Source organism: Homarus americanus, unplaced genomic scaffold (genome assembly GCF_018991925.1).
Source record: "Homarus americanus isolate GMGI-L3 unplaced genomic scaffold, GMGI_Hamer_2.0 scaffold33469, whole genome shotgun sequence".
NCBI lineage: Eukaryota > Metazoa > Arthropoda > Malacostraca > Decapoda > Nephropidae > Homarus > Homarus americanus.
The window spans coordinates 1-25,000 of NW_024722196.1; the positions used below are offsets into that span (position 1 = coordinate 1).

General features: G+C 40.4%; 2 protein-coding genes across 5 annotated transcripts in view; both read right to left on the reverse strand.

Annotated features, from left to right (window-relative positions):
- Positions 1-269: 269 nt before the first annotated feature.
- LOC121862230 (aquaporin-11-like) lies at positions 270-8,301 on the reverse strand. 4 transcript variants are annotated; one of them, XM_042360318.1, is made up of 6 exons: positions 8,241-8,301; positions 6,128-6,276; positions 5,322-5,711; positions 3,302-3,494; positions 2,023-2,243; positions 270-663 (listed from the first exon to the last, which is right to left on the reverse strand). In XM_042360318.1, the coding sequence occupies exons 4-6, from the start codon at positions 3,445-3,447 to the stop codon at positions 464-466; spliced, it is 567 nt and encodes a 188-aa protein (XP_042216252.1). In that variant the 5' UTR covers positions 3,448-3,494; positions 5,322-5,711; positions 6,128-6,276; positions 8,241-8,301; the 3' UTR covers positions 270-463. The 4 variants fall into 4 exon arrangements, with proteins under 4 accessions (XP_042216252.1, XP_042216254.1, XP_042216253.1 ...); XM_042360320.1 differs by having other exon boundaries at positions 5,322-5,424; positions 5,571-6,276; XM_042360319.1 differs by having other exon boundaries at positions 5,322-5,424; positions 5,542-6,276.
- Positions 8,302-16,298: 7,997 nt separating this feature from the next.
- LOC121862233 (homeotic protein spalt-major-like) overlaps positions 16,299-25,000 on the reverse strand; it is a 36,086-nt gene continuing 27,384 nt past the window's right edge. Inside the window, exons 2-6 of the mRNA XM_042360322.1 lie at positions 22,559-25,000; positions 22,296-22,447; positions 21,790-22,162; positions 20,814-20,956; positions 16,299-20,182 (exon numbers count right to left, since the gene is read on the reverse strand). The exon at positions 22,559-25,000 is cut by the window's right edge and continues 1,182 nt beyond it. Coding sequence (XP_042216256.1) covers positions 20,832-20,956; positions 21,790-22,162; positions 22,296-22,447; positions 22,559-25,000 — 3,092 coding nt within the window. The 3' untranslated portion in view covers positions 16,299-20,182; positions 20,814-20,831. The remainder of the gene's footprint in view (positions 20,183-20,813; positions 20,957-21,789; positions 22,163-22,295; positions 22,448-22,558) is intronic.

Here is a 25,000-nt window from a genome sequence, read left to right on the forward strand (position 1 = left end):
TTGGGTTGACAATTCATACAATCCTCCAACTACCTATGGTATTCACTGCTATAAGTCATAATCACCTTCAGTGTGAGGTGAGGGGGCATCAATACTACAAGTAAAACGTGATAACAAGGACCAAGGTGTTATTAAATACTAATAGCACCTTATGTTAGTTCATTTCTTACATACTGTACATAATTCTGACAATGGTGCCAACACTCTATGCTGTGGTGGGGAGGTGTAGCATTATCTGACTTTATTTCTTTCACACACACACACACACACACACACACACACACACACACACACACACACACACACTAACCCATCATGATGCAAGGTGTGTTTAGTAAATATAATACTGTACTGTATACTGCACTGTAATGTTTTTGTGTTTACTTGGAACATGTATTGTGGTGACATATTGTCCCTTGAGGAGTACGAGTCATTCTTCCTTTTTTGTTTCCTTCAGATTTATTTAGTCTTCCTTGGGCTTGAAAGGACCAACGAGAACATTCTTAACAGTGGCCAGATTCCAGAGTTTGATGGACAGCATGGCACCCAGGATTGAGCCAGCCCAGTACACGATGATGTGCTCAGTGTTGGTGTGGCCGCGGCAGTTCCACTTGAGGCCAGTTGCCAGCACTGGATTGAAGTAACCGCCTGAGTAGTTGAAAGCTGAAATAAAGAGCCAGTAATTAATGTTCGTAAAGATTCTTACCATCTTACTCAGAATGTTTTTTATTGTACTGTATTTATTTTGTAATTTACTTATTACCCCACGATCAAATCATGAGCCATAGATTCAGAATCAGCATGCTCAAGAGTATGGAATTTAATGGGTTTAACTAATTAATTACTTACATTATAAAAAAGAAACAAAATGCACCTCAGAAACCAATAGTTGGCAAGTAATTAGCACTGAAATAATGTAATTACTGTAAAATCCTCCAAGTGTCATTACAACCACTTATTCAGGGTGTCTACTGGCCAGACAAAACACAATTCTTTGGCTCTTCCAGGTTTTCCTGCTGTAAATTTAAAATATTCCAGGAACATTAATTCGGTATTTATTACGACAATAACAAAATTTGAGGTTTTCAATAATAAGTATATTGTACAGTACAGTACTACAATATTGGAAAATTTAAAGATGATATACAATATGATAATAATTAAGAAATTGAAGACCCTTTCAGGACCCACCCTCAGCCTAGAGATGAATATCGACAAAGACCTCGACCCCCCCCCCCCTCCTCCATATTTTTTCCTTGGATTTGCAAGATTTATGTGGGTCGACCTGAACATTCCAAAAAGGCAGAAAGTGTCAAAAACTGAAAAATCACACTCCTGATCCACCTACATGATTCATGATATATATGTGAAATACTTCAGTTAAAGTCAGTTATTTAAAAAAAAACAATTCATCTGACAATACTGTAGTCACTGCAGAATTAGTAGGTATAACCTGTAATATTTGGTTTTTGATCGCAAACATAAAATATGATTGGTACACAAACAATTCAGTTATTGGAGTGGAATTTGTCCCTAAAAGTTTAATTATTTACCTATCATGTAGTACATCATTAATTTATGGTAAGACTGCTGTGAAAATAGAAATATTTTGAAGTTGAATTGAATTCACATAAAATTTCAGGTTTATTTGTAAAATTCCCAGGCTTTTTCAGCTCCATATAAAATTTCCTGCCTTTCCCAGACCAGTAGACACCCTGATATATTATCATTTTCACCACTTGTCAGTTTACTCGCTGGTTCGTAGGCTGGTCTGTCCTGTGGGATACACATCTATTCTCTTTTAGGATCTTTATTATCCAGTACAGGACCAGAGCAAACCTGCAACATTTGGTACTGGATAACAGTCTTCTCACATCTGCCTAACTTACACTAATCTAACCTAATTTACACTAATCTAACTTATCCTAATGTAACCTAACCTATCCTAAGTTAATATTGTGATGCATATTGTGATACATAACCTGCCCAGTAAGTTACTGTCCATGAATCAGAATGACTCACCCAGCACCACCATGGAGGTTGCAAAGAAGGAGTCAATAGCAGAGGCAAACTTGGGTTCAATTTCACCAAGAGCTCGGGAGATGATTCGGCAGGCACAGGTGAGGACACACTCAATCAGGAAGCCGAAGAACACAGGAACCTGGAGGTCGGCCGAGCAGTCATCAATGCCACGACCTACATGTGTCTGTGCAAACTCCATCATCCAGATGTACTTCACCCATCTGCAGAGTACAGTATATGTTTTATAGGCTATAATAGTGATGCAGACATGTTAACACCACCCAACTGCAGTGTATATGTTAGTGATAAAGAGGTACACACATTAAATGTTTCTCTTGTCTGCATTGCTTCTAAACAATCAGGTATAATGATATAGAATTCCTTGTGTTGGTCCATTCAATAACAAACTGAAACACACTATGGAGAATAAATGCTAGAATAATACTAAGTGTTCAGTATTACAGTACAATTACAATATACTTGTACAGCACAACATTTGGAAAAAAGAATTGTTTGAACACTTAAAAAGTCTCTAAGTTCCATATATCTATGCAATAAAAGCACACTGACACAAACCAACTAGTGATAGCTATGTACCCAAACTCTTCAAAGTTAATATTAATGACAAACGCTGCAGTGTAATTTGTTTTGATGGATCTTTTCTTAACATATTTTCATCGCTGAGTTTGGATATAATGTTCATTACTTGAGCAAATGCTTCGTTTGGTAAATAATTAGGCCCCTATGCTTGAACTAGGAGCAAGTCCTCTGCTCATTGTTTGTTTACGAGCTGCTTGGTTTGAACGGCTTCTCCCATGTACAATGTATCATAGTGAGTTCTTTCTGTTTAATATGCCAGGGGGTCTGGGGGGGCTAGGAAGTTACATAGGTTTCTTACAATGTTTTGGTGGCTTGTTTTTCTTGTCAAATAAAGTTAAGTTAGGTTTACTTAAAAGTAATCCCATTTTAATACATTTCCCCAAACTTTGACAGTGCCCTCTTCCAGTATGGGGATACAAATTTGTTCAATAAATCTTACAGTGTTCAGTGGATCAAAGGTACAGAAGCCTCAAATAATGGAAGGAACTAGGACAGACAAGTGTAAAAAGAAAAAATAGTGTATGAGACGTTTTTCCTGAGTGCCAAAGCCATATATAAAAAAACACACACACACACACACACACACAAGATATACAAAGAAAATCGTTAACCACTACAAAGACTCAAAACACTTTACATGACTCAACACTTCAGAGATGACATCAACACCTGTACTCACCTGAATGATGCCAGACCACCTATAACTTGGCAGATAATCTTGAGCACCACTTCGAGAGGATGAGCACCCACCTCCACGTACTCCTCCAGCAGGCTGTAGGGGCAGGCAGTGGCTGTACCCCACGACTGTCCCCACCAGATGGTCATTAAGAACAGGTAGACAGCATAGGTGTAAACTCCGTAGTTGTCAGCCACTGTTACGAGGAGTAATATTAGACACTGTGTATATTTTCTCACTCTACAGTACAACAGATTTATCACTTCATCACTTATCAGCGTAGCCATTTGTGTGCTCGGTCCGTCATTTGTTACTTTGTTTTGAATTTTATTTGTCTACTCTCTTTCTACAAGCATCTCTCACTTTCTAGAAGCCTACCCCACTTTCTACAAACCTCTCTCACTTTCTACAAGCCTCCCCCACTTTCTACAAGCCTCCCCCACTTTCTACAAGCCTCCCCCACTTTCTACAAGCCTCCCCCACTTTCTACAAGCCTCTGCCACTTTCTACAAGCCTCTGCCACTTTCTACAAGCCTCTGCCACTTTCTACAAGCCTCCCCCACTTTCTACAAACCTCTCTCACTTTCTACAAACCTCTCTCACTTTCTACAAGCCTCCCCCACTTTCTACAAGCCTCTCCCACTTTCTACAAGCCATCACTGGTTTATATATTACTGAAAAAAATTATATAAATGACAAGGTTGACAACAACCATTTTAAGCCAAAAATCATTGTTTAAAAAAATTAAATTTTTTGTTTTAATGCATTACGTTGATATTAAGTTTTAAGTATTTGTCGCCGATTTTATAAATGTTTAATATGCCATTAATCATAAACATTATAGTTAGAATTATTTAGCAATCTTTTATACTCTTTTCCATTTCAAAAATTCAATGTGATAAGACCACATTTGAAAGACACAAGCTTTGATCAGTCTTCCAGACCCACCCTACATGCTTAAAAGTAAAACTAAGTAAAAACTAAGTTCATCTTAATGCCTGGAAAAAACACAAAACTATTGTACTTTTACAGTTGAAACTTTTAAGTAATTCATACAGTTGGAGAGAGAGGGGCAGTGGCAACTTGGCTCCCCTTGACCAGTATAAAACATGATATGGACACATTAGAATCAGAGGCTGAGAGACCAGCCATAGACACCAGCAGTCGGCACTTGGGGTCATACCATGGATTATGATCACATTTCTTACAAAGGTATTACGGTACTTAAGGGATCCTCATTAAAGGTGATTTGACACCTATGGGAATAACGTAATTGACGTTTTATATATAGTAATTGTCATAATGTCCTGACCACTGGGGTTAGTTATCCAGACCCCTTGTGACCTCAACTCTGTAATTCTTTTAGGCTACTGCTCACAGGATAAGTATGGGGTGCACAATAAACTGGCCACTGTAAGTGGCAAAATTAATTAAATTCTAATCATCCGCTACATTTGGTTGTACAGGAGTGCATACTATTGGAAAGCTAGCAGTGGTCACGTCACCTGGCCACTGTGTCAGCAATTATAGCTAACCACAAAAAGTTGGTGGATGTACTTGATACATGTGAGGAAAATGAGTGTGATGCAGCAGTGTGGCAACTGGATTATTGAAACATAAAATGCAGAAAATTCATGTTTACTGCATACCGGGTCAAGGAAATTCTGTCGACACTTGGACCTGTAGATCAGCTTTTACAATCACATGACTGACTTCATGACAAGAATTCACCTTATTGAATCTCTTGTCAGTAGTGTTAAAGACATCTGGAACAACACTGACAATGAGAATATCCCACAAAAACTTGATCATCACGACCTTACAGAATACCATCAGGAAAAGCAAAAGCATAACACAAACTGCCCCAATACTTAGCAGTGACTAATACAACTCTAAGACATTCTAATGTTCATGGTTTTGATGGTGAAGCTGATTTACATCATCAACTGTACTACAATATTTTAGATAACTGCCTTGGTGAACTCAATGCTGAGTTTGGCAAGCATAATATTAGACTACTTACGGTCATTTCTAGTCGTTGGCCAGAATCCAAGAATTGTTTATTACTTCCGGAAAATCTTGTCCCATTGGCTAAACTCATAGGTGTCGACACTGAGTCGTCTCTTCTGGTAAGTGAATGTCATGTTGCTAAGTGACTTCTCGAAGAATTTTATTGCCCAGTTCTCAAAAACATTGGTGAAAATTTCAAGATATCATATCCTTTCTGAAATGGATTAACTCACATACACAAGCTTTATGCAGCTGCCCTCACATTTGGTACAAGCACTGCAATATGTGAACACTCCTTCTCAACTGTCACGTGCTTACACCATATAGGCGTTCAATGACTCATAGTAGAAAAAGTAACCTGGTCTTGACTGTATTTTGGGCAGACCTTACACAGAAATTGAACCTGGAGGAAAAAGCAGGAAAATTAAATTGTATTAAGTTAATTATCACTATCACATATGAGTACAGTACTGTGTATATAGACGTTATTAATGGAAGGAATATTTTCTCATTATTTCTCTGTTGTCAATTTTTTTATAAACATTACCAGTTTTCATTATTGTCTTGTTGGTTATTTGAGAAAAATTAATTTACAATCAGTTGTTCGTTGCTATACTTCAGTTTATATAATTCATTCCTGTCTATGTTATATACTTAAACTATCATTACATATATGTGTGTGTAGTTTAATAATTTATGAGTTCATGTACGTTATACATAAAATGTTGTGAGCTGACTCATTAATTGTCATAAATAACGTTAGTGTTCTGTTGTATAATTGGTTATATTTCCAAATGGTTTCATTATAGAAATTACAACCAATAATGTCATATATGGCAGAGTCGTTAATAAATAATCTTGGCCCTCTTGGTCGTTGAACAGGCCTCCCCACTCGGCTATGAATCTGACAATGGGTCTTGCAGATAATTTACAACTTGATAAACAGCAACGCCAACAAGAAGTCATAACTAGGGAGGGAAAATAAAATATAAGAACATAAGTTTCACTCATTAACCAATACTACTCAGAAGAAATTGTAAATGTATTTTAACTCATATTATGGGATTTGATTCCAAAAATATAATTCTCATAATTTATAATGTGCATAGAATAGGTTTAAGATCCTACCTAACCAAACAAAAAAATAAATAAGGGATTTGTGGAGATAATAGACTCATGAATCTGGATAGTAAAGCGTAAAAGAAAAAAGACAATCAATTTTATATTTATGGTAATAAAACCCCAATACGAGGCTCTGTCATTTATTTACAAGTTAAGTAAGACCGGAATCAGTGTTTATTGGTTTAAGAGTGGACAAAAACACAGGCTGCCACGTCATATTTTGGGGCAGATTGTTTACGGCAAATAGTTATATTCTTTGCGTACAAAGCACGTAGAGACATCATTTCAGTGTCACGCTATAAGTTCTTCATTGTGTTTAACCCCATAATTGCCCTCATCCTTCATGACCTGTCAACTACAAGTGATTTATGTTCGTATTTACAGAAGTGAAAAAACACTGGTACTTATAACTAAATTAAGAAGTTGTGTCAATTTTATTATTTAATATGATATGTCATTTGTTGCCACCCAAAGAATTTTGATAATTTTATGGTTGCAATCAGTAGTTTTGATCATTCTAAAAGACTTTTATTCTATGGCATTTCTGTCACAAATTAAGTACTGTATAAGTGAGATATTTTAGTAGCTGGTTTGTTAACCAATCAGATCTTGGTATAGTGCATGGGTTAGGTTAGGTTGGAATAGGTTAGGTTAGGTTTTCCTAAATTAATTATATACTCTATGCTAATACATACAGTATACACATATACTAATACAAATTAATTACATACACTATACACGCTTGTCCCATAAGTTCGTAGGAAATGTCAAATTTACCCCTAAAATCAAAACTTCTTAATTATAAATTTTGTACCAAAAAATTGCAAACAATAGAATCAAATCTATACAGTATAACATTTTACATCCATCAAGCATAATTACAACTTCCAAATGCTTGAAATTTTACCATTAATACTACATCATTCACAGAACAACTGTGGATAATATGAATCAAATATAAACACAGTACTCTGGTACTAAGTGAATCCACCACCACTACCCAATAATGGCTCAGTACAAGTTATGAAGGTGTTATTTGACTGTGCTGGCTGGGCAAATAACCAAAGGCTATTTGACCGTTAGCTGCGGAGATCGTTTGTGATTTGACTACGATTTTAATGGGATTGTGGACAGGATGGCTGTGGGCATTATTACACTAGTCACTACATAATAATTTAAATGTTAAATGCTTAATCATTATCTCCCTTAATTATCTTCTGATACTCCAAGATGTCCCACTTCTTTCATGGACATATAATGATGTAGGTTGGATTGGGTTAGTTTAGGTGAGATAAACATTTTTTAGTCTATACCTAAACTGTATCATAACCGTTAAACATTGAGCTGTTGGTTTTCTTAATAAATATATTTATAATTTAATCATGTTTTATCTTCCTTATCATTAATTTTACATGTTCCTATCTCTACTGTGTTACAATAGTTTAAAGTTATCAATAAAATAATATGTAGTATTTTCTGTGACCAGAAGAACTTTGTTTTATTTTAGAACCCTTCAAGATATATTATATTTATAATATGTCAGTAAATTGAAGCACATTTATACAGTAAAATCATTCATAAATATATTGAATAATAATTATTCACATAATTCATATACAATAATATGATATATAACTGAGGGTAAAATAGTCATATAAGCCCTGCCTACCACCACACACAGCAAGTCTCTACCTTGTCCTCACAACTATTATAAGGCTCTCTCTCTTACTACACCATAATCCCTGCACACATATCCTTCATATTAATACACAAATGAATCCTGACAAAACAATATTACAGCAATACGAACCAATTTTCCTTAGAATAAATCTTGCTGCTGTGTTTACATGGAGGTGGGTATGACGTCACCCAACACTCCCTGTAACGGCATATAAAAAGCATAATTTTTTACTTAAATTTCATTTTAAACTCACTAAAATGATAAAATTACTCTATCACATTATTACTCTTCTTAAATTGTGTAATTATCCCACTTTGTGTTCTTTACCAGAAATTCCTTAATATCTTTATACAAGGTCTCCCTCAATAAGGGAAGCAAGATATTCCCACACTCATTAAATCAACCGATAAAAATAATGACAACTTAATTACACACCAAAAAACTATGGTTACAATGATATTGGTAATGTCATTATGGTTAAGAATCAGCAAGAAAATAATTAAGTTGTCATATACAATAATATGATATATAACTGAGGGTAAAATAGTCATATTACACACTCTTCCTCCCATCCACACACTCTTCCTCCCATCCACACACTCCTCCTCCCATCCACACACTCCTCCTCCCATCCACACACTCCTCCTCCCATCCACACACTCCTCCTCCCATCCACACACTCTTCCTCCCATCCACACACTCCTCCTCCCATCCACACACTCCTCCTCCCATCCACACACTCCTCCTCCCATCCACACACTCCTCCTCCCATCCACACACTCCTCCTCCCATCCACACACTCCTCCTCCCATCCACACATTCTTCCTCTCATCCACAAACCCTACCTTCTGTCCACAAACCTTTCCTTCCATCCACACACCCTTCTTCCCTTCCAGGGAGGGAGGGTTGTGTGGGTGGGATGGGTAGGGAGGTGAGTTGGTGGGGGGGGAGGTGGTGTAGGAGGAGGGTTGGGTGGGATAGGAGGTGTAGGTGGGAGGGAGGGGGGTGGGTAGGAAGGGAGTTGGGGTGGGAGGGAGTGTTGGGTGGGAGGAAAGGCGTGTGAGAGGGAGATTGTTTGGATGGGAGTGAGGGTGTGTGTGTGGGAGGCCCTCCCATCCAAACACCCTCCTGCCCTTCCTCACACCCTTAGCGTGTGTGGATGGGACTGAGGTTTTATTTCTTTTTCAGATTGTGTGGGTCTCGGAGGTGAACACCTGGTCTGACTGAAGTGAACATCTGGCTGGTCAAGAACTCTACCAAACAGATAAAGTACTTATGACAATATATAATGTCTATATGCAAGTATTTATGAATGTTATGTCAAACTTTTTATATTCCAGATTTGTGTGGCTGACTGTGGACCTACAACAAGGTGCTCCCTGGAGGTAAAAATGGTAGTAAAGGTAAAATTTATCTTGTTAAAGTTGATAGCACTAACAGCACCGTAGTTAGACGTAGAATGCACAGTAGTAACTCCGCCTTGTTCAGCCGAACATGCCGGTCCCAAGCCCGGATAAAGGAGGAGGGCTACTGCAGTGTTGTCCGTTATCACCACCTAATAAACACTACCGCTTTATAATGTAGAATATTTTTTGTCAGCAACGTATTGAAAAAAAAATTAGTGTACTGTGATTTTGTATCTTAGATGTATAATATTTTAGCTTAGAACATAAGAAAATAAGGAGTCTGCAATAGGCCGGTTGGCCTGTGCATGGCAGCTCCTGTCGAGAGTTACTACCACTCTCTATCATCCATGTATCTATCTTGCCTCCTTTTGAAACTTTCCAGAGTTCCCGCACTTACTACAAAGTTGCTAAGCTTGTTCCACTCGTCCACCACCCTATTTGTGAACCAGTTTCTTTCTGTCTCCCTCCTAAACCTAAACTTATCCAACTTGAATCCGTTGCTCCGAGTCCTATCCTGCTCGGATATTATAAGAACTGTATCTATATCCCCTTTATTGATTCCTTTCACCCACTTAAATACTTCTATCATATCTCCCCGCACTCTTCGTCGTCTTTCTAGGGAATGCAAGTTAAGTTTCTTTAACCTATCCTGATATGGAAGGTTTCTAAGTCCCGGAATCATTTTTGTCATTCTTCGCTGCACCGACTCTAGTGAATGTACAGTATATTTTTTATTTTCATATATATATACACTACACATTTATTACAATAAGTCCAAAAGATAATCATACAGGAATAATACACAATATCCCTGGTCATCTAACCTCATTTCATACCTACAGTCTAAGTACAGTATACAGTACTGTATATCAGTTTACTGGCCATGCAGTTAGTCTCATGGTCTTACTTAAACCTTCATTATATAATATTAACACAAGAAAACCAGAGAAAACTTGTAATGATTGGCAACGTCACACTAGGTAGCATCTTTCTCTTAGGTCCAGAGAGAAGCACATATTACCAGTACACCATTATTTCTTCTCCATAGATCGTGACGGAGGTGTCGCATTGTCAGCCGTCATGGATTTCTCAATTTATCGTTTATATTGTGGACTCCACACAAGGTTAGTTTATTTCACTAGACCTTAATGTTTTATAATGCATCTTCCGTCAGGTTTTGGTCCTACGCAAAATTTAGCTTTAGATAATAATGGAAATCTTTACTTTGTGAATAATTTGGGCTTTACGGTACATTATTTCTAAATTTATCCAAGAGAGTCTTTAGTGGGAGGGTACATATTGTATATTACAATTTTACACGATTTGTTGTTTATATTTACAGGTAATACGGACTTCCATTCAACAATTGGTGTGCAGTGTCCAGATTGTCAACATTTTGTAAGTAAAATTCTTACTGTACCATACTTTAATGTACAGTACTGTACTAATATATATATATATATAATACTGTACTTTAAAATTAATGCAATAAAAAATGGTCTTTACGGAAATGGCCGATGAATTTCAAAATGGACAAGACTCCCGTTTTCTAGGAAGGTTGTCAAAATCCTTCGTCCGAGGTGTCCATCTATCTTTAGTTTTTTTATGCCATCTGTTGGTATCTTAGTTTTGATTACGTGGACCCAGTAGGTCATCACATGGTCATTAGTTTGTAACAGTTATACATAGGATTGCATTTGGATGTCAATTAATGATAAGAATACATAGAACTTCATGACAGAACATGATGTATGCATTTAGTTATCCAGCCATCATATAGGCCTGTACTGTATTGGTGATAGTGGAAATCATCATGCTGGTGTATCCAACTTGATCACTTTAGCTTTGATGTTTCAGGTAAAGTTTACAGTACTACTGTTCTTATGGTTTACATGATCATTAAACTTGGGAATATAAAACTTAAAGTTTATTCAATATTTATTTGAATATACAGTATACAGATATTATATTATTGAGTGCCAACCATTAAAAACGCCGCCCCCGGTACGAAATGCTGCCAGAGGCCTCCACATACTGAACAACTATTACATATTACACTTAGTTTTACAAACCATTAAGAGAAATGGATCCGTTTGATTGATGTGTGTACCTCTTGTTCTTCACCTTGTTGATACTTCACCTGTGGACAAAAAGGATATAAAATTGACATTTTTTACAACCACCACAATACTTTGGCTACCATCATAGTTAATAATGCCATACATAATGTATCTACCTATTTTTAATCCATTGTGTGGCTTTAATAGAGGTTTACTTATACATTCTTCAATGCATTACTTAAATTATTTTCTCAAGTTTAGTTAAATTATAAAGAAGAGGCTCCAGTAATACATAACTTTTACGTTACACCAATCTTACAGTAGTGTACAGAACACCAATTGTTCTCTTAGTAAGGTGGTAGTCATCAAGGTGTGGAATGCTGGACAGTAGTGGTCACCTTGCTGCCTGGTTGTCGTGTCTGGTCCATCCATCTTGTACACCAACCACCTGCAATAGAATTTTGAATTTAGATCAATTTTAACCTTCATATATCACTCCAAATATACAACATTTACTCGAGAATTTCTTGGAACCTAATCTTGAATCCTTACTTATATCAATACACTCGAACACCCTCCTGTACCACCTTACATGAGCATCATCTTTCCTCCACACTTATGGTTGCAACAGTCTTCTCATAGGCATCATACCCCACATGCCTTCACAGTACATGCTTTTTTTTGCATTCACCATTGTATCACCACCAGCCATGCAGGAGCGCCCTCCCACTGTACCAGCGCCCTCCCACTGTACGAGCGCCCTCCCACCGTACCAGCGTCCACCCAGCCCTTCACACAAATCGAGTGCCTCGTCTTGAGTCTTACTTCCAGTAGTTTTGGGGGGATTGCCATACTAAGATACAAAATTAACTTAACTGATGAGGCTGAAGTAACATGCTGGGGGATACAACTTGCTCTAGAAATTACTGGTTAGAAAAACACTTAATATAATGCTAAGCCACACTATTTGTTTAAACTGCAAGGTGGATATCATAGGCCTTGCAGCCCAGTGAAAGTTATGGTACGACCTTGCGAGGTAACAACTGTTCAAACTACCGGCCGGCAACTATTTACTTAAATCCACACTTATGTCATAATTAATTATACTAAGCATTATTACTTAACTATATCCAAGGAATAACTATTTTTATTGGTGACTGTGCACATACACGTCCGGGAAAATAAATTACACGTATATAATAGAGACTAGAGGAGCGGGGTCCGTGGGTCTTACCTGCTTGTGTGGGCTGGAACCTGTCGGTGGTGAACGATGATTGAAAAATGGCAGAATTTAGTTAGTCGAGGCCCTATATACGAGGGTTCATAGTGACGTCACTGAAGCTTCATTGAATCATTTTGATGCTTCATTGAAGCAATTGAAGCTTCGAAACACGGGTATGCGTTAAAAATACATTTAAACATCATATTTCTCATCTAATTTCAATTTTAAGTACTTTTAAGGAATAATAAAGCGAAAATAAAGAAGTTAAATAAAAATAATAAAAAATGGAAATGCCGGGTATCGAACTCGCACCACCAGGAGGGGAAGGACAGACTCTTATCCACTAAGCCACGGCGGTTGGTAAAATATACTTAAAAGTTTTAAATTGTCTGATGATTCACGTTCCCGATTGACTCTGAAGTGAAGGATTGAGGAATTTTTCGTTCTTTTAGATTGTCCAATGATTCACGTTCCCTGTTGGTTCTGAGGTGAAGGACTGAGGCAGCTTGTCCACAGTTTATTTAGCCCTCCCCCAAAAAATACATTTTAGCAATTGAGAGCCTCAGGTCTCATAGTTATATCTTGATTTTAATCGAGTTTCCCAAGATTCATGTTTGGTAGTGAGGATCAGTATCTGTCCGAGGCTCGAAACCTTTACGTATTAGCGACATATTCGTACGTAACCGCTGTACTACCAACTTACTTACTCTTATTGAATATAAATGACTGATAGAAACAGCCAGAGAACATGTAGCGTAATGTATGTGGCCATTAGTCAAATTTCTTTGTTAGATGTCAACTTTCTCTTTGTTAGGCTCACATGTACAGTACAGCACATAGAGGAGATCTCACACTCAGGATGGAGGTGAGAAAGGAAACTCGTGATAACGTTATCTTTACATATATTGTATGTACAGTGCAGTAAGAGGCAGGGGAGTTGCTGTGTTGTGGAGGAGCTTCTTGAGAGGTGGTCTTGTCAGCTTGATAGTGTAGCGTTGTAGGGGTATGAGATATTGGTTCACACTCAGGATGGGATGGAGAAAGGAAACTCACAATGTGCTCACTGTATACATATTGTATTGGGTGTACAATGCAGCTTGTCTGGGTAGGTAGCATGGTAATTAGCGTTAAGTAGAGAGAGCTGGGTGGTGAGGGTGCCCAGAGTGAGGGCACGCGGCTTGAGGGACGCCAAGGTCGCTGGCGGGAGCGGGAGCCGCACGGCTGGCGGGGAGGAGGAGGAGGTGTTGCTTGCTGGTGGCACTGGGTAGAAAAGAGGGTGGTCACAGCGGTGTCAGGCCTTATAAGGCGGGGGTAGGCGTGGGTATATAGTTGACCCCCGCTCCGTGGGCGGCGCTGGAGGCATAGGCTGGGGAATTCAAGAAGGTTCGGTGCTTGTAGGGGAGGAATCCACTACAGTGTAGCACCCTCACGGCGAGGCAGGGGAGTTGCTGTGTTGTGGAGGAGCTTCTTGAGAGGTGGTCTTGTCTGCTTGATAGTGTAGTGTAGTCTGTTTAACTACGATTTTCAGAAGTTACAATGTACAGTAGTCAGATGATCAGGCCAAGACTAGCTCTGAAGCAGCTCGCGCGCTGATTAGCTAAAATTTCTTAAGGTGCCGTAAAGTGATAGACGTCTGGAATATGCCTTTGGCGAGAAGCAGCCCACCCCAACACCCTCTACCCGACCGCGCGCGACGTAGCCTGCAGTTTGGCTCAAGTGTACGTTGCCTGTCAATGGAGAAGAAAATGGTTATTCCTAAAATAAAAATACCACGAACATGGCTAGAGAACTATTTCTTTTGACGAAAGCAAATGACCTAAAATAAACTAAAGTAATTATTAAAACAATATAATTGTAGCTTTAATTAGATTAAAATATTTGTTGATTAAATCAAATTACATAAAAAAAAGGGTGTGCTTATCCTGCTTGTTGACTTTTAACATCTTGTTAACTGGATCACCATAGAATATGGGAACGCGAGAGGACACTCTTTGAAATGGGCAACTTACTAGATATTCGTTATCTAAAGTTGAATAATCAACTGACAAAAAAAAAAAAAATCCTGTGTAATACAACACTTCATAGAAAAAATAATTTTATAGGTAAAAGATAATTTATTTGAGCGGTCCTACCCCCACTGAGGCCGGCTCGACACTATACAGAGCCTCAGTATATTTACGGACCCACTAGAAACAAGAGTTCTGCAATAAAATTCTGGGTCCGAGGGATTACCACTTAGCAGAATAGGCACTGACAAAATGACACAATATTATAAATACTCCCATGCATACAATTTAAAGGCATTTATAAGGAAACAAATATTAACAAAGTTTCCCCTCGAGTTTCGGCGATGATGTTTAAAATGGAAGAAAATGATATATACTGTAGATATATATTGGAGGACCTATTTCATTACTGTACCATCTATATATAGATAATTTTATTCGCGGATTTAAAGCTACCATCATAAAAAGGCGAAATATAAAAACAAAAAGGGTGGAATGAGAAATCAAAATTAAAAAAAAATACAGAAAAGACCTAAGTGATATTTTTTTTACTGGGAGGGGGAAACAGATTACGACCAGAAAAAAATAACTTTTAAGTATTGTTAACCTAATCTTTTTTTTGTGTGTGTAGAATTTTGGAACTATGGTATATATGTCACCTAGTAAAGAAAAAGTAAAGTGAGAACAGAATGAATTAAGTAAAACACATTTATCAATCCAGCCACGTTAATTTTAGTCAAGAATGGCCGACTTTAATTCATCACGACCAGATCTTTGTCTATATATGACTAATAAATACTAAAACTTAGATAAAATATTAACTAACTCAATACATATTAAAAACAAATAAAAACAACAATAACAACAACCAGCAGTGACTAGTAAACAATTATGGTGTATTGATGGATGAGTGGAGTGGATGAATTGATGGATGGATTAACGGACGGACGTGTAGATGGATAGATAAATAGATCGATTACTTAGATGGATGGAAAGATTGAAAAATACGAGTGATAATTGCTTACGGGACCCCCAGAGTAACAATAAAACCTCTCATGATAATAATTTTGAACCCCATCGCCATTTCTATCGTCCATGCAGACATAAGTCATCGTTTATGGGTCTCAAGATATTTTTTCCCCCCGTTATATATTCTCGTCATTTAAGTATTTATGTCCATTCCTTGACATGTAATTGAAGTTTATGCAATTTTTGTCATCTATATAAACAATGTATTTTCCTGGGGTTTCGGTAGTAAAATAATAAAGAATCTTATAATAGTATTTAGTTAATTCTTGGATTCTCAAAAGTTCGTACAATCGTCACTACTTCTTATATCTGGGACTAGAGAGAACATGTCATTGGCTATCTTAAGTGACGACGCAAATAACATGATATGTTCTTTTACCTAATATCACAGTGGGGAGATTTACGTACGAATCTTAAGAAAATCCGAACCCAGGGGACTTAAGGTATATATTAAAAGACAAATATACAATGGTACTGTTTTAATTAAGAAGGATGCTGCTGACAAACTGGCTCTACAACTAGGGCGTCGCACACTCCGTCACGTTTGTAGGAGAGGTGGTTGGCAGGTCTGCGCCCGGGAACTGCTATCGTAGAATAGTACAAAAATAGCTTCTCCTGTGTTCCTGGGCGAAGACGCGCAGTTAGCGAATCAGGTGCGCACACAAATATCAAAATAACATTATTATTCTACAGGTCCAGTACGAGTAACACAGGGAAGGTGTGGGAGTATAACCAGGCTAGATGACCGACACAACCAATATAGAAAGCATCAAGTTGCACTCTATTGAAAAGTTTCCTAGCCGAAATGTGAGAATAGTGCCCATTTTCTCTGAACTGGTGCAGGGTAAACTTAAGAAGTTTATCTGGAGGCCGGGTTTGCTGAGCATGGCACTGGAATGACTTCACCTTGGCGCGGTCAGCTCGGCCGTATCACAGACATACACCCAGGGGGCGTCGCTGAGCCGCGCCCTGGAAGATAGATACAATATAACAAGGACCAAGTGGCGGTCTTGATGAGTCTTGTGTCATAGCTCAGCCGCGGAACAGCTCTGTCAACGAGTCTCCACGAACGAGGAGGTCAACACAAAATGGTATGGTAGGACAATTTGTAAGCCGTCTATTATTACAGCTACTCCTTAAATCTAGCCTTAACCTGATCCCCTTGAACCCTCTGACAGCATCTATTCCACTCATACACACATAAGTAAAGATCTGATATGATAAATATTTAGCGTACATGCATGGTCGTGCCTAAAGCTATACAAAAACTTGCTTCTCCATATGTGAAAGTGTCAAATTTCTTCTACAACTCATCAACTGATAATATATTTGCTTTTATCTAAACAACATTTTTACAGAGACACTACATACACTTTACCTCATAGAAAAAGCGAGAAAACTAATCGTCTAAAATCCATTAAAATCGTACAAAAACTGGATTTAAATGTTTGTTTACTTGGGTGCGAGGGCGAGTAGCAAGATGACTCAACTGGTGCTGCAGCTCGCGGGAAGAGGAACTGCTGAGGTAAGTTGAGGTGTTCTGCTGGTGTTGTTGTGGTGGTGACAGCTCTAGTGATGACTATGGAGGAATATTTTGTAGTGATATACTAGTAACCGCCATGTGTCATCACCCACGCCTCACCAAGCTGTGGTGTGTGCGTGTGTGTGTTGTGTGGATTGTTATTGTGAGTCCTTAAGCGCCAATAAGAGTCAGACTGAGACTCTGACCCTCGACCACAGAGAGGAGAGCAATCGAGGGTCTTGTGTTATAGTGGTTATGAATGCGTCGGTGAGGGCCCATAAGAGGCCGACTGGGACAAGGGCCTCGCTCACTGGGAAGGTAGAGACAAGGGTGTCAAGAGCAACGACGCCAGCAGAATATACATATCAAGCTCCTGACTCCCCTCGCCAAGATATGTCATGAGGCAAACCTGAATCCATAAGCTATATTGTGATATACGATATCTGAATATCTTCAAATACACACATAACCAAAAAGGAGGGTTCCAAAGAGGAAGAAACATTCCAGCATATATAAATTGTGCTTAAACATCCATGACCATTGGGAAAGCTAGCAGCAGTTTGTCTCCGCAGCTTACTGAACAACAGCATCTTCATCCCTACTGTGTACTGTTTGGTAGTAACAATATACTTCAAGTGCAGTTGTTGCACCAGCAGTATTTCGTCACTGCGCACTGTACTTATAGCTGTGTGTTCCTACTGCGCAATGTATAGCAGCAGTTTGATCTGGCTGCGCAATATACGGCAGTAGTATGTGTCTGCTGCGCAGTGTACAGCAGCAGTTTGATCTCATTGCACCATGTACAACAGGAGTCAATCCCCATTACTCACTGCAGAGTGTACGGAAGTGTTTCCCTGCTGGGCTGTGTTTTGTTCCCCGGTTAGTAGCGTGTAGTGCGGGGCTGAGGAGGAGGTTTGTCGTGCGAGTGTGTCAACTAGCGTGGTATGGTCGTCTCCTGTCCACTGATCGTGTTTCCTCGAGGTGATCAACGACCAGCTTCAAGGAGGCGGGCATGACTGACTGGCTGACAAGCTCTGGTAGTGTGATGAAGGTCTGCCTACTGTTTTTCCTCAGCCAATCAGTGTCAAGATACCAACTCTAAATTTCCGACCACTTCAAACTACCACGGAAATCTAGCCCAGTGTAAGCAAGTCGGCTACAGTATCACAGAGAATATCATGGTTTGTCTAAATGCCCATTCCCAATATATTGCAGTACATCACAAAGAATAGAGATTTTTACTAAGTGGTCTTGAAACATTGCTCAGTTAAAGCATCTCAGTGGATTGGCTATTCATGATATCATCACATGAAGGTTGTCTCTGGTGATAACAAGCAACATATTTTTTGGGGGGCGCCCTCTCAGTGACTTTTCATCACCCTGGCGCCACCTCATGATGCACTGGTCAAAACATTTGTGACATTTCCATACCCAGCACAGTCTAACTTGGTTCATCCGGCAGTCTGTTCCTCGGAGCTGTACACGTCGGGTCGTGAACTGTAGGATTACTGAGGTATAAGTAAGTCTGGGGTGTTATCTGTCCCCATTACGTCAAGAGAGAGAGAGAGAGGTGGTGGTGAACAGAACAACGCTGCGATCAACCAAGTGAGACTGTAAGACTAGATTGGCGAGGAACTACGGTGGATGTACAAGGGATCGGTACAAAATGTCACAAGCATTTGCTGGGCTTATGTGTGCTGGGTATTGACTTACAAATCCAATTTTCACATACAATGGACATTAAGAAAATCAACTGATACATAATTATAATGATAAATTAACAAGAACATTTAAATAATGAGTCTATAACAGCATGGAAATGAGATCTTTACACATCATACAAGAATATCTTTCCTATGTACGACACCTTTCATAGTAAGTCAACAAAACTAACTTGTGTACAAGTCAACAGGCCGCCCGAGGAGGCCATCTCTTGTTTCTGGCGACTTGGCCATCAGTCAGTGTGGGAGAGGGCCAACGAGTCTCACATCTCACCAACAATATATTTCAGTGTCTCTTTTGAGTTACTGTTTTATTCTGTACAGGAAGATCTTGGCAGTTAAGGTTCTATTACACATACGTATTGTTTACACTCGTTATCTATCTATAATACCTCGGTCACTGGTTACACTTTAGTCTTGATCAGATAACACTAACTCATCATCATCATCATCATCATCATCACCATCATCACGGGGTTTACATGAGCTTCCCACAACACCACAGGTCCAGGTTGTGGCTGTATTACTCCGGAGTATCTTCAGTGGGCTGGCTACTGCGACGGGTGACTTGGGGGAGGAGTAGTGGGTAAAAAATAGGTATGTAGCTGGTAACTTCCCAAACGTATGGTAGTTGACACCCAAGAAGTATGGTAGGTGACACTCCTGGAGTATGGGAGGTGGCACTCCTGGAGTGTGGTAGGTGGCATTCCGGAAGTATGGTAGGTGGCACTCCGGAAGTATGGTAGGTGGCACTCTGGGAGCATGGTAGGTGGCACTCAGATTATGATAAGTGGCACCCCAGGAGTATATAGTAGATGGCACCTCAGAGGTATGGTGGGTGGCACTCTAGGAGTAATGGTAGATGGCACCCTAGGTTCAGATAACACTCGCGTTTATGGTGGGTACACCTTGGGAGTATGGCGGGTACACGTTAGGTTATGGTGGGTAACACTCGGGGTAGGTATGGGGCAGGTGTGTGTGGGGAAGGGGGGGGGAGTCGCAGGCTACACATAGGGAGCGGCGAGCGTGGGTCAACAGGTTACTTGTAGAGCCAAGTGGGCCAGGTCGGGGGCAGCTGTACTACTGCCGGAGGCCCACTTCTGCCCTGGGAATACAAACAAAACAAAATATTAATAATCAGTAACCAAAATGTTGCAGCCAAATAACACACACACACACACACACACACACACACACACACACACACACACACACATACTGTTTATAAATATGGGTCACGTGAAAATTCGACACCCTAATTTATTTTACCTGATGATTAAAACCTAAAGACGAAATAAACTGACGGGGGAGGAGGGCTAATCAGGTGATCCTTTAACACTATAATTCGTGACCAACACAGAGTACATGAACCAAATTAACCCAAATCTATCATCCAATTCTAAAAGATGTTTTGTGTTCATACATTACACTAAATAAAAAAAATCATATTGCTTTTGAAGAATCCTAGTAGATAGGTTACATGTTGATCAAGGGAGAGGTCATTTAGTTTTAGGTTAGCAAGGTCAGAGGTCAAGGAGTGTGACGTGTAATTAATTTTTTGGCAGAGGTTGAGATAAAAGGAGGAACCAAACACTGCTAGGATGTCACTGTGAGTTTTAATTTATTTAAGTATCTATCTATCTACTTGCTGAAAAAACTCAAAATTACTGTAAAAAAAACAACAACTTAACTAAACAAGATTGAAAAACCAAACTAACCAACCAGTAGCCACTTACATACAAGGGAAACATGGATCACGTGCGTGGCAGCGGCATCACCTCTGGCGCGGGAGAGGGACAGGGCGCGGGGTCTGGTGTAGGCTGTTGTTCCCCTCCTGATGGTGAACCTCCTTCTACACCCTCGCCTTCACCACCAGCACCTGCAACAACCATATACTGTTAGAACTTGTTTACGATACACAAACACACAATAACACTACATACACACAATCTCCATAATCTACAGCCTATCACAATCCCATATGTAACATCACAACAATCCTTTGCAAAATCTAAATTAATTTTTCTCATTACTGAATGCTACAATCTCAACTTATATAATTACTTAATAATTATAAGTTATGTAAAATTACGATGCTATCCTTGCTGGCTGTTAAATTAATTACTCAATTACATAACATAATTTACAAGTATGGTCCCTCGTAATGTCTGAGGTTGTCTATATCACATACAGCTATGTAAGATGCGGTATTACATGCACTTATTTCTCTGATACAAATTATTATTATTATTGAGAGATTCTCATTGACGTCTATGTCCACATTGTAAATAAAACCCATCTCTATCTATTAATTAAAACAGTAAATCAGTTGTGACGTCATCAGTGAACAGCTTAACTCTCTCTTTCCTGTACTGAACACGATGGTAGTCAACAACAACAACAACAACAACAACAACAACAACAATCATAATAATAATAATAATAATAATAATAATAATAATGTAAGTATTATTATTATTTATTCGATTACGGTATCATTATTATCATCACCATTATCATTACACACAAAGCACATAGGCCATACTAAACGTGCATGTAAAGATATGTATACACACACACACACACACACACACACACACACACTCACACACACACACACACTAACATACTAATACAAAATCATACGTACTTGTGTTGTGTTACTTGGGGATGGGAGGTAAAGAGTTGTGTGTGTGTGTGTGTGTGTCTCACCTGAGGCTCGTTTGGGCACCGGAAGGGCGTTCTCTCCCTCTCGTTCCCTCTTGAGTCTTGAGTCGGCCATCTTTTCCTCCTCCCTGGCCTGGTGCAGGAGAGCGGCGGCCACGGCGGCTGGTGGCAGGGTGGGAGGCAGGGAAGATGTCAAGGAGGGGGGCAGGGGTAGTGGGGAAGCGGAGGGTGGGGGCAGCGGAGAGGGCAATGTGGAGGGCAAAGGAGAGGCCAGAGAAGACGGAAGTGGGGAGGCCAGCGAGGGTGAGGAGGTGTCGGCGGCTGAGGAACCTGTGCCGTTGGACTTGCAGGAGTCCTGTAGCGGGTCCCGACACCCGTCACGGATCTTGTGGGTCAACATGTGCTGCTTCATATTCCCCTGCAGGGGAGACCCAGAGTTAGCACTAAACGCTACAACCAACACTAACAATATACAACTGTAATATGATTCAAGTCTTAACACTGAAATATATTACAACAGTGTTATGAGCCTCACAGGACGTAGACCTCACCTTAGTAGAGAAGCCGCGGTCACAGATGTTGCACTTGAAGGGACGCTCCTTGGTGTGCGAGCGAATGTGGATCTCAAGTGCTGACTGACAGGCAAACGTCTTGAAGCAGATATGACACGTGGTGTTACCTCGACCTAACGCAGAGAAAAAGACTTGACACTACTCATAAATATAAAGTAATTAAATATGTTAGGTCAATATTGTCAGATTATTGCGTCAAAAGTGATCATGACTGAACATGACTATTGAGGGAGGTGTTATACCTGGCATGCTGGGCAGGTAGAGCGGGTTGAGGCCTGGCATAGTGTGTGTCCCCGGCGTCATGGCAGCCGTCGTCAAGGGCGGCGGGAAAAGGCCGAAGGGTGAGTAGATGTGTGGGTGAGGGCGGGCCGCCAGGTCCAGTGGTAAGGAAGTTCCTCCCTCTTGACTCCCTGTGCTGACCGCTGGGCTGACGGAGCCGCTGATTTGGTGATCTGTTGGGGAGATTTGACTGTCGCCACCAGGGGCGTCGTGTGACCGCTCGCCCAGATCAGAGTAGTCCGACGGCGTAGGGGACACTGATGCTCTGGGTGACGTCATACCGTTGAAGCTGTCCTCTCGTGATCGCATCGTTAAATCCTCTGCTGTTCGCTGTTCGGCACTTCCTGTCGACGAGGACCTAGACGAGGTACTGAAGGGACGAAGGTACTTCTCCTCTTCCGTACTTCTATCTTCATTTTCCATCATCTCTCGGTGCCTCAGAGCCTCAGGAGACAACTGGTACCTCAGGTGCAGAGGGAGGGGCGGAAACCCTTGTAAGGGAGGTGGTGGTAGCGGGAAGCCGGAGGGCAGGAGCTGCGGCAGCGACGTTGGGTTGTGAAGGTGCGGGTAGTCCCGAACCTCTGCTGCAGCGATCTGCTCGGGGCTCAGGTCTGTGGGTTCTCCCGTGTGCTGTCTGATATGTTGCTGCAAGACTAAAGCGTTTGTGTACTTCTTGTGACACACAGGACACTGGTGTAACATTCTCATAGGTGGTTTGGCACGATGAACGCCCATGTGTGTCTTAAGGTTGCCTTTAGTGGTAAAGGCTCGCCCGCAGATTTTGCATTTAAACGGTCTTTCTCCGGTATGTGTTCGGTAGTGCATCTGCAGGGCAGACTTACACGAGAGAACTCTGTGGCAGATGACGCACTGGTTCGGGTCTGTCAGTTTGTTTTCAATATTATTCACTAACTGCTCTAACTTCATGGTTTCACTAGTTTTCTGAACCTCGATCAGGGCTTCCCAGGAATTGTCTGTACTGCCGGGTTTAGGTAAAAGATTTGTGTAAATATGAGGATCTTTGGCAGGGTCAATGCCCGGGGGAACGGAAATGCTTGGAGGGGGGCCCATCGGTCCCGGGAATGAGGTATGAATTCCATGAAGAAAGGGGAAGTTAAGAGGAAGTCTGTGACCTGAGAAAGGAATAGTTGGTAAACCCAGCGGACGAAACTCTGGTCTCATCCTCAGGTCAGTTGGCTGATCTGAGCTGACTGAGCGTGAGTCGCTACTGTCCATGTCATGCTCATCTTTGGTGCTGCCGTTACCGTCATTCGTGTCCTTTAGTTCTCTTTCAGTACGAACTCGGATGTCCAAGGGAGGTTGTTCGGTGCTCAGTTCTCGCTCAGCGCTCGACCTCTCTATAAGATTTCGCATTTCCTGGGAATCAACGAAACGCTCTTTGGACGTCTCCCGCTCGTTGTCAAGTCTACTTTCGTTCTCGAATTTATTTTCACTGTCGAATGTGTTCTCGTCATCAAACCTGTTCTCTTCGTTGAACTTTTTATCCTCGTCAAACCTTTTCTCGTCATTATTAAACCTATTTTCACTGTCGAATCTTTTCTCATCATCGAATCTTTTTTCATCTTCGAATCCTTTTTCATCTTCGAATCTTTTTTCATCATCGAATCTTTTTTCTTCATCGAATCCTTTTTCATCTTCGAATCTTTTTTCATCATCGAATCTTTTTTCATCTTCGAATCTTTTTTCATCTTCGAATCCTTTTTCATCTTCGAATCCTTTTTCATCTTCGAATCCTTTTTCATCTTCGAATCTTTTTACATCATCGAATCTTTTCTCATCGTCAAAATTTTTCTCACTTTCGAATCTTTTCTCATCATCAAACCTCTGGTCGTCGTCGAATCGTTTCTCACCGCTGAACCTTGTTTCACTCGACTCTCTCTCCTCCGACATTTCAACAATATCATTAGGTTCAGAGGCGTCGTCCTTCTCCATCTTCTCATCAAACTTTGGAAGTCGCAAAGATTCGGCCACGTCCATTCTGCTCGACTCCATTTTATCTGTATTAAAATCTTGTGAGAGTGACGGCGGCGGTGACCGAGGCAACTCAGAGAGACTTAAGTTTTCCGGTTCATCATCTCTGCCTTGTCTAGCGAGGTTGAGGAGATTGAAAGGTCTGTGTAGGTCTAGGGACGGGGGCGGGCCTGGTAACCGGTACGGAGGTAGAGAAGGACCTCCTGGCAAGGAGGTGAAAGGATTCGGAGGCCCTGTCGGAGGCGCAGGATAGTCCTTCAGTTCTCCCAGCTGGGCCAGGATTGGTGGATGGAATTTGTCCAGATGTTCGGGAACTGGATGTGGATTCATTTTAACGTGGGGGAACCGACTGGCATGCCGCTGGAAGTGTACCTTAAGGTTTCCTTTAGTCGTAAACCTGTTGCCGCAGATGT

What these genes read in the sequence shown, in the direction of transcription:
- LOC121862230 (XM_042360318.1), bottom strand. Translation starts at nt 3,447, where the DNA reads ATGACCATCTGGTGGGGACAGTCGTGGGGTACAGCCACTGCCTGCCCC. An exon ending in GGTGGTCTGGCATCATTCAG is followed by an intron (nt 2,244 to 3,301) that starts GTGAGTACAGGT and finishes TGTACTCTGCAG; the next exon opens with ATGGGTGAAGTACATCTGGA. An exon ending in AACCTCCATGGTGGTGCTGG is followed by an intron (nt 664 to 2,022) that starts GTGAGTCATTCT and finishes TCTTTATTTCAG; the next exon opens with CTTTCAACTACTCAGGCGGT.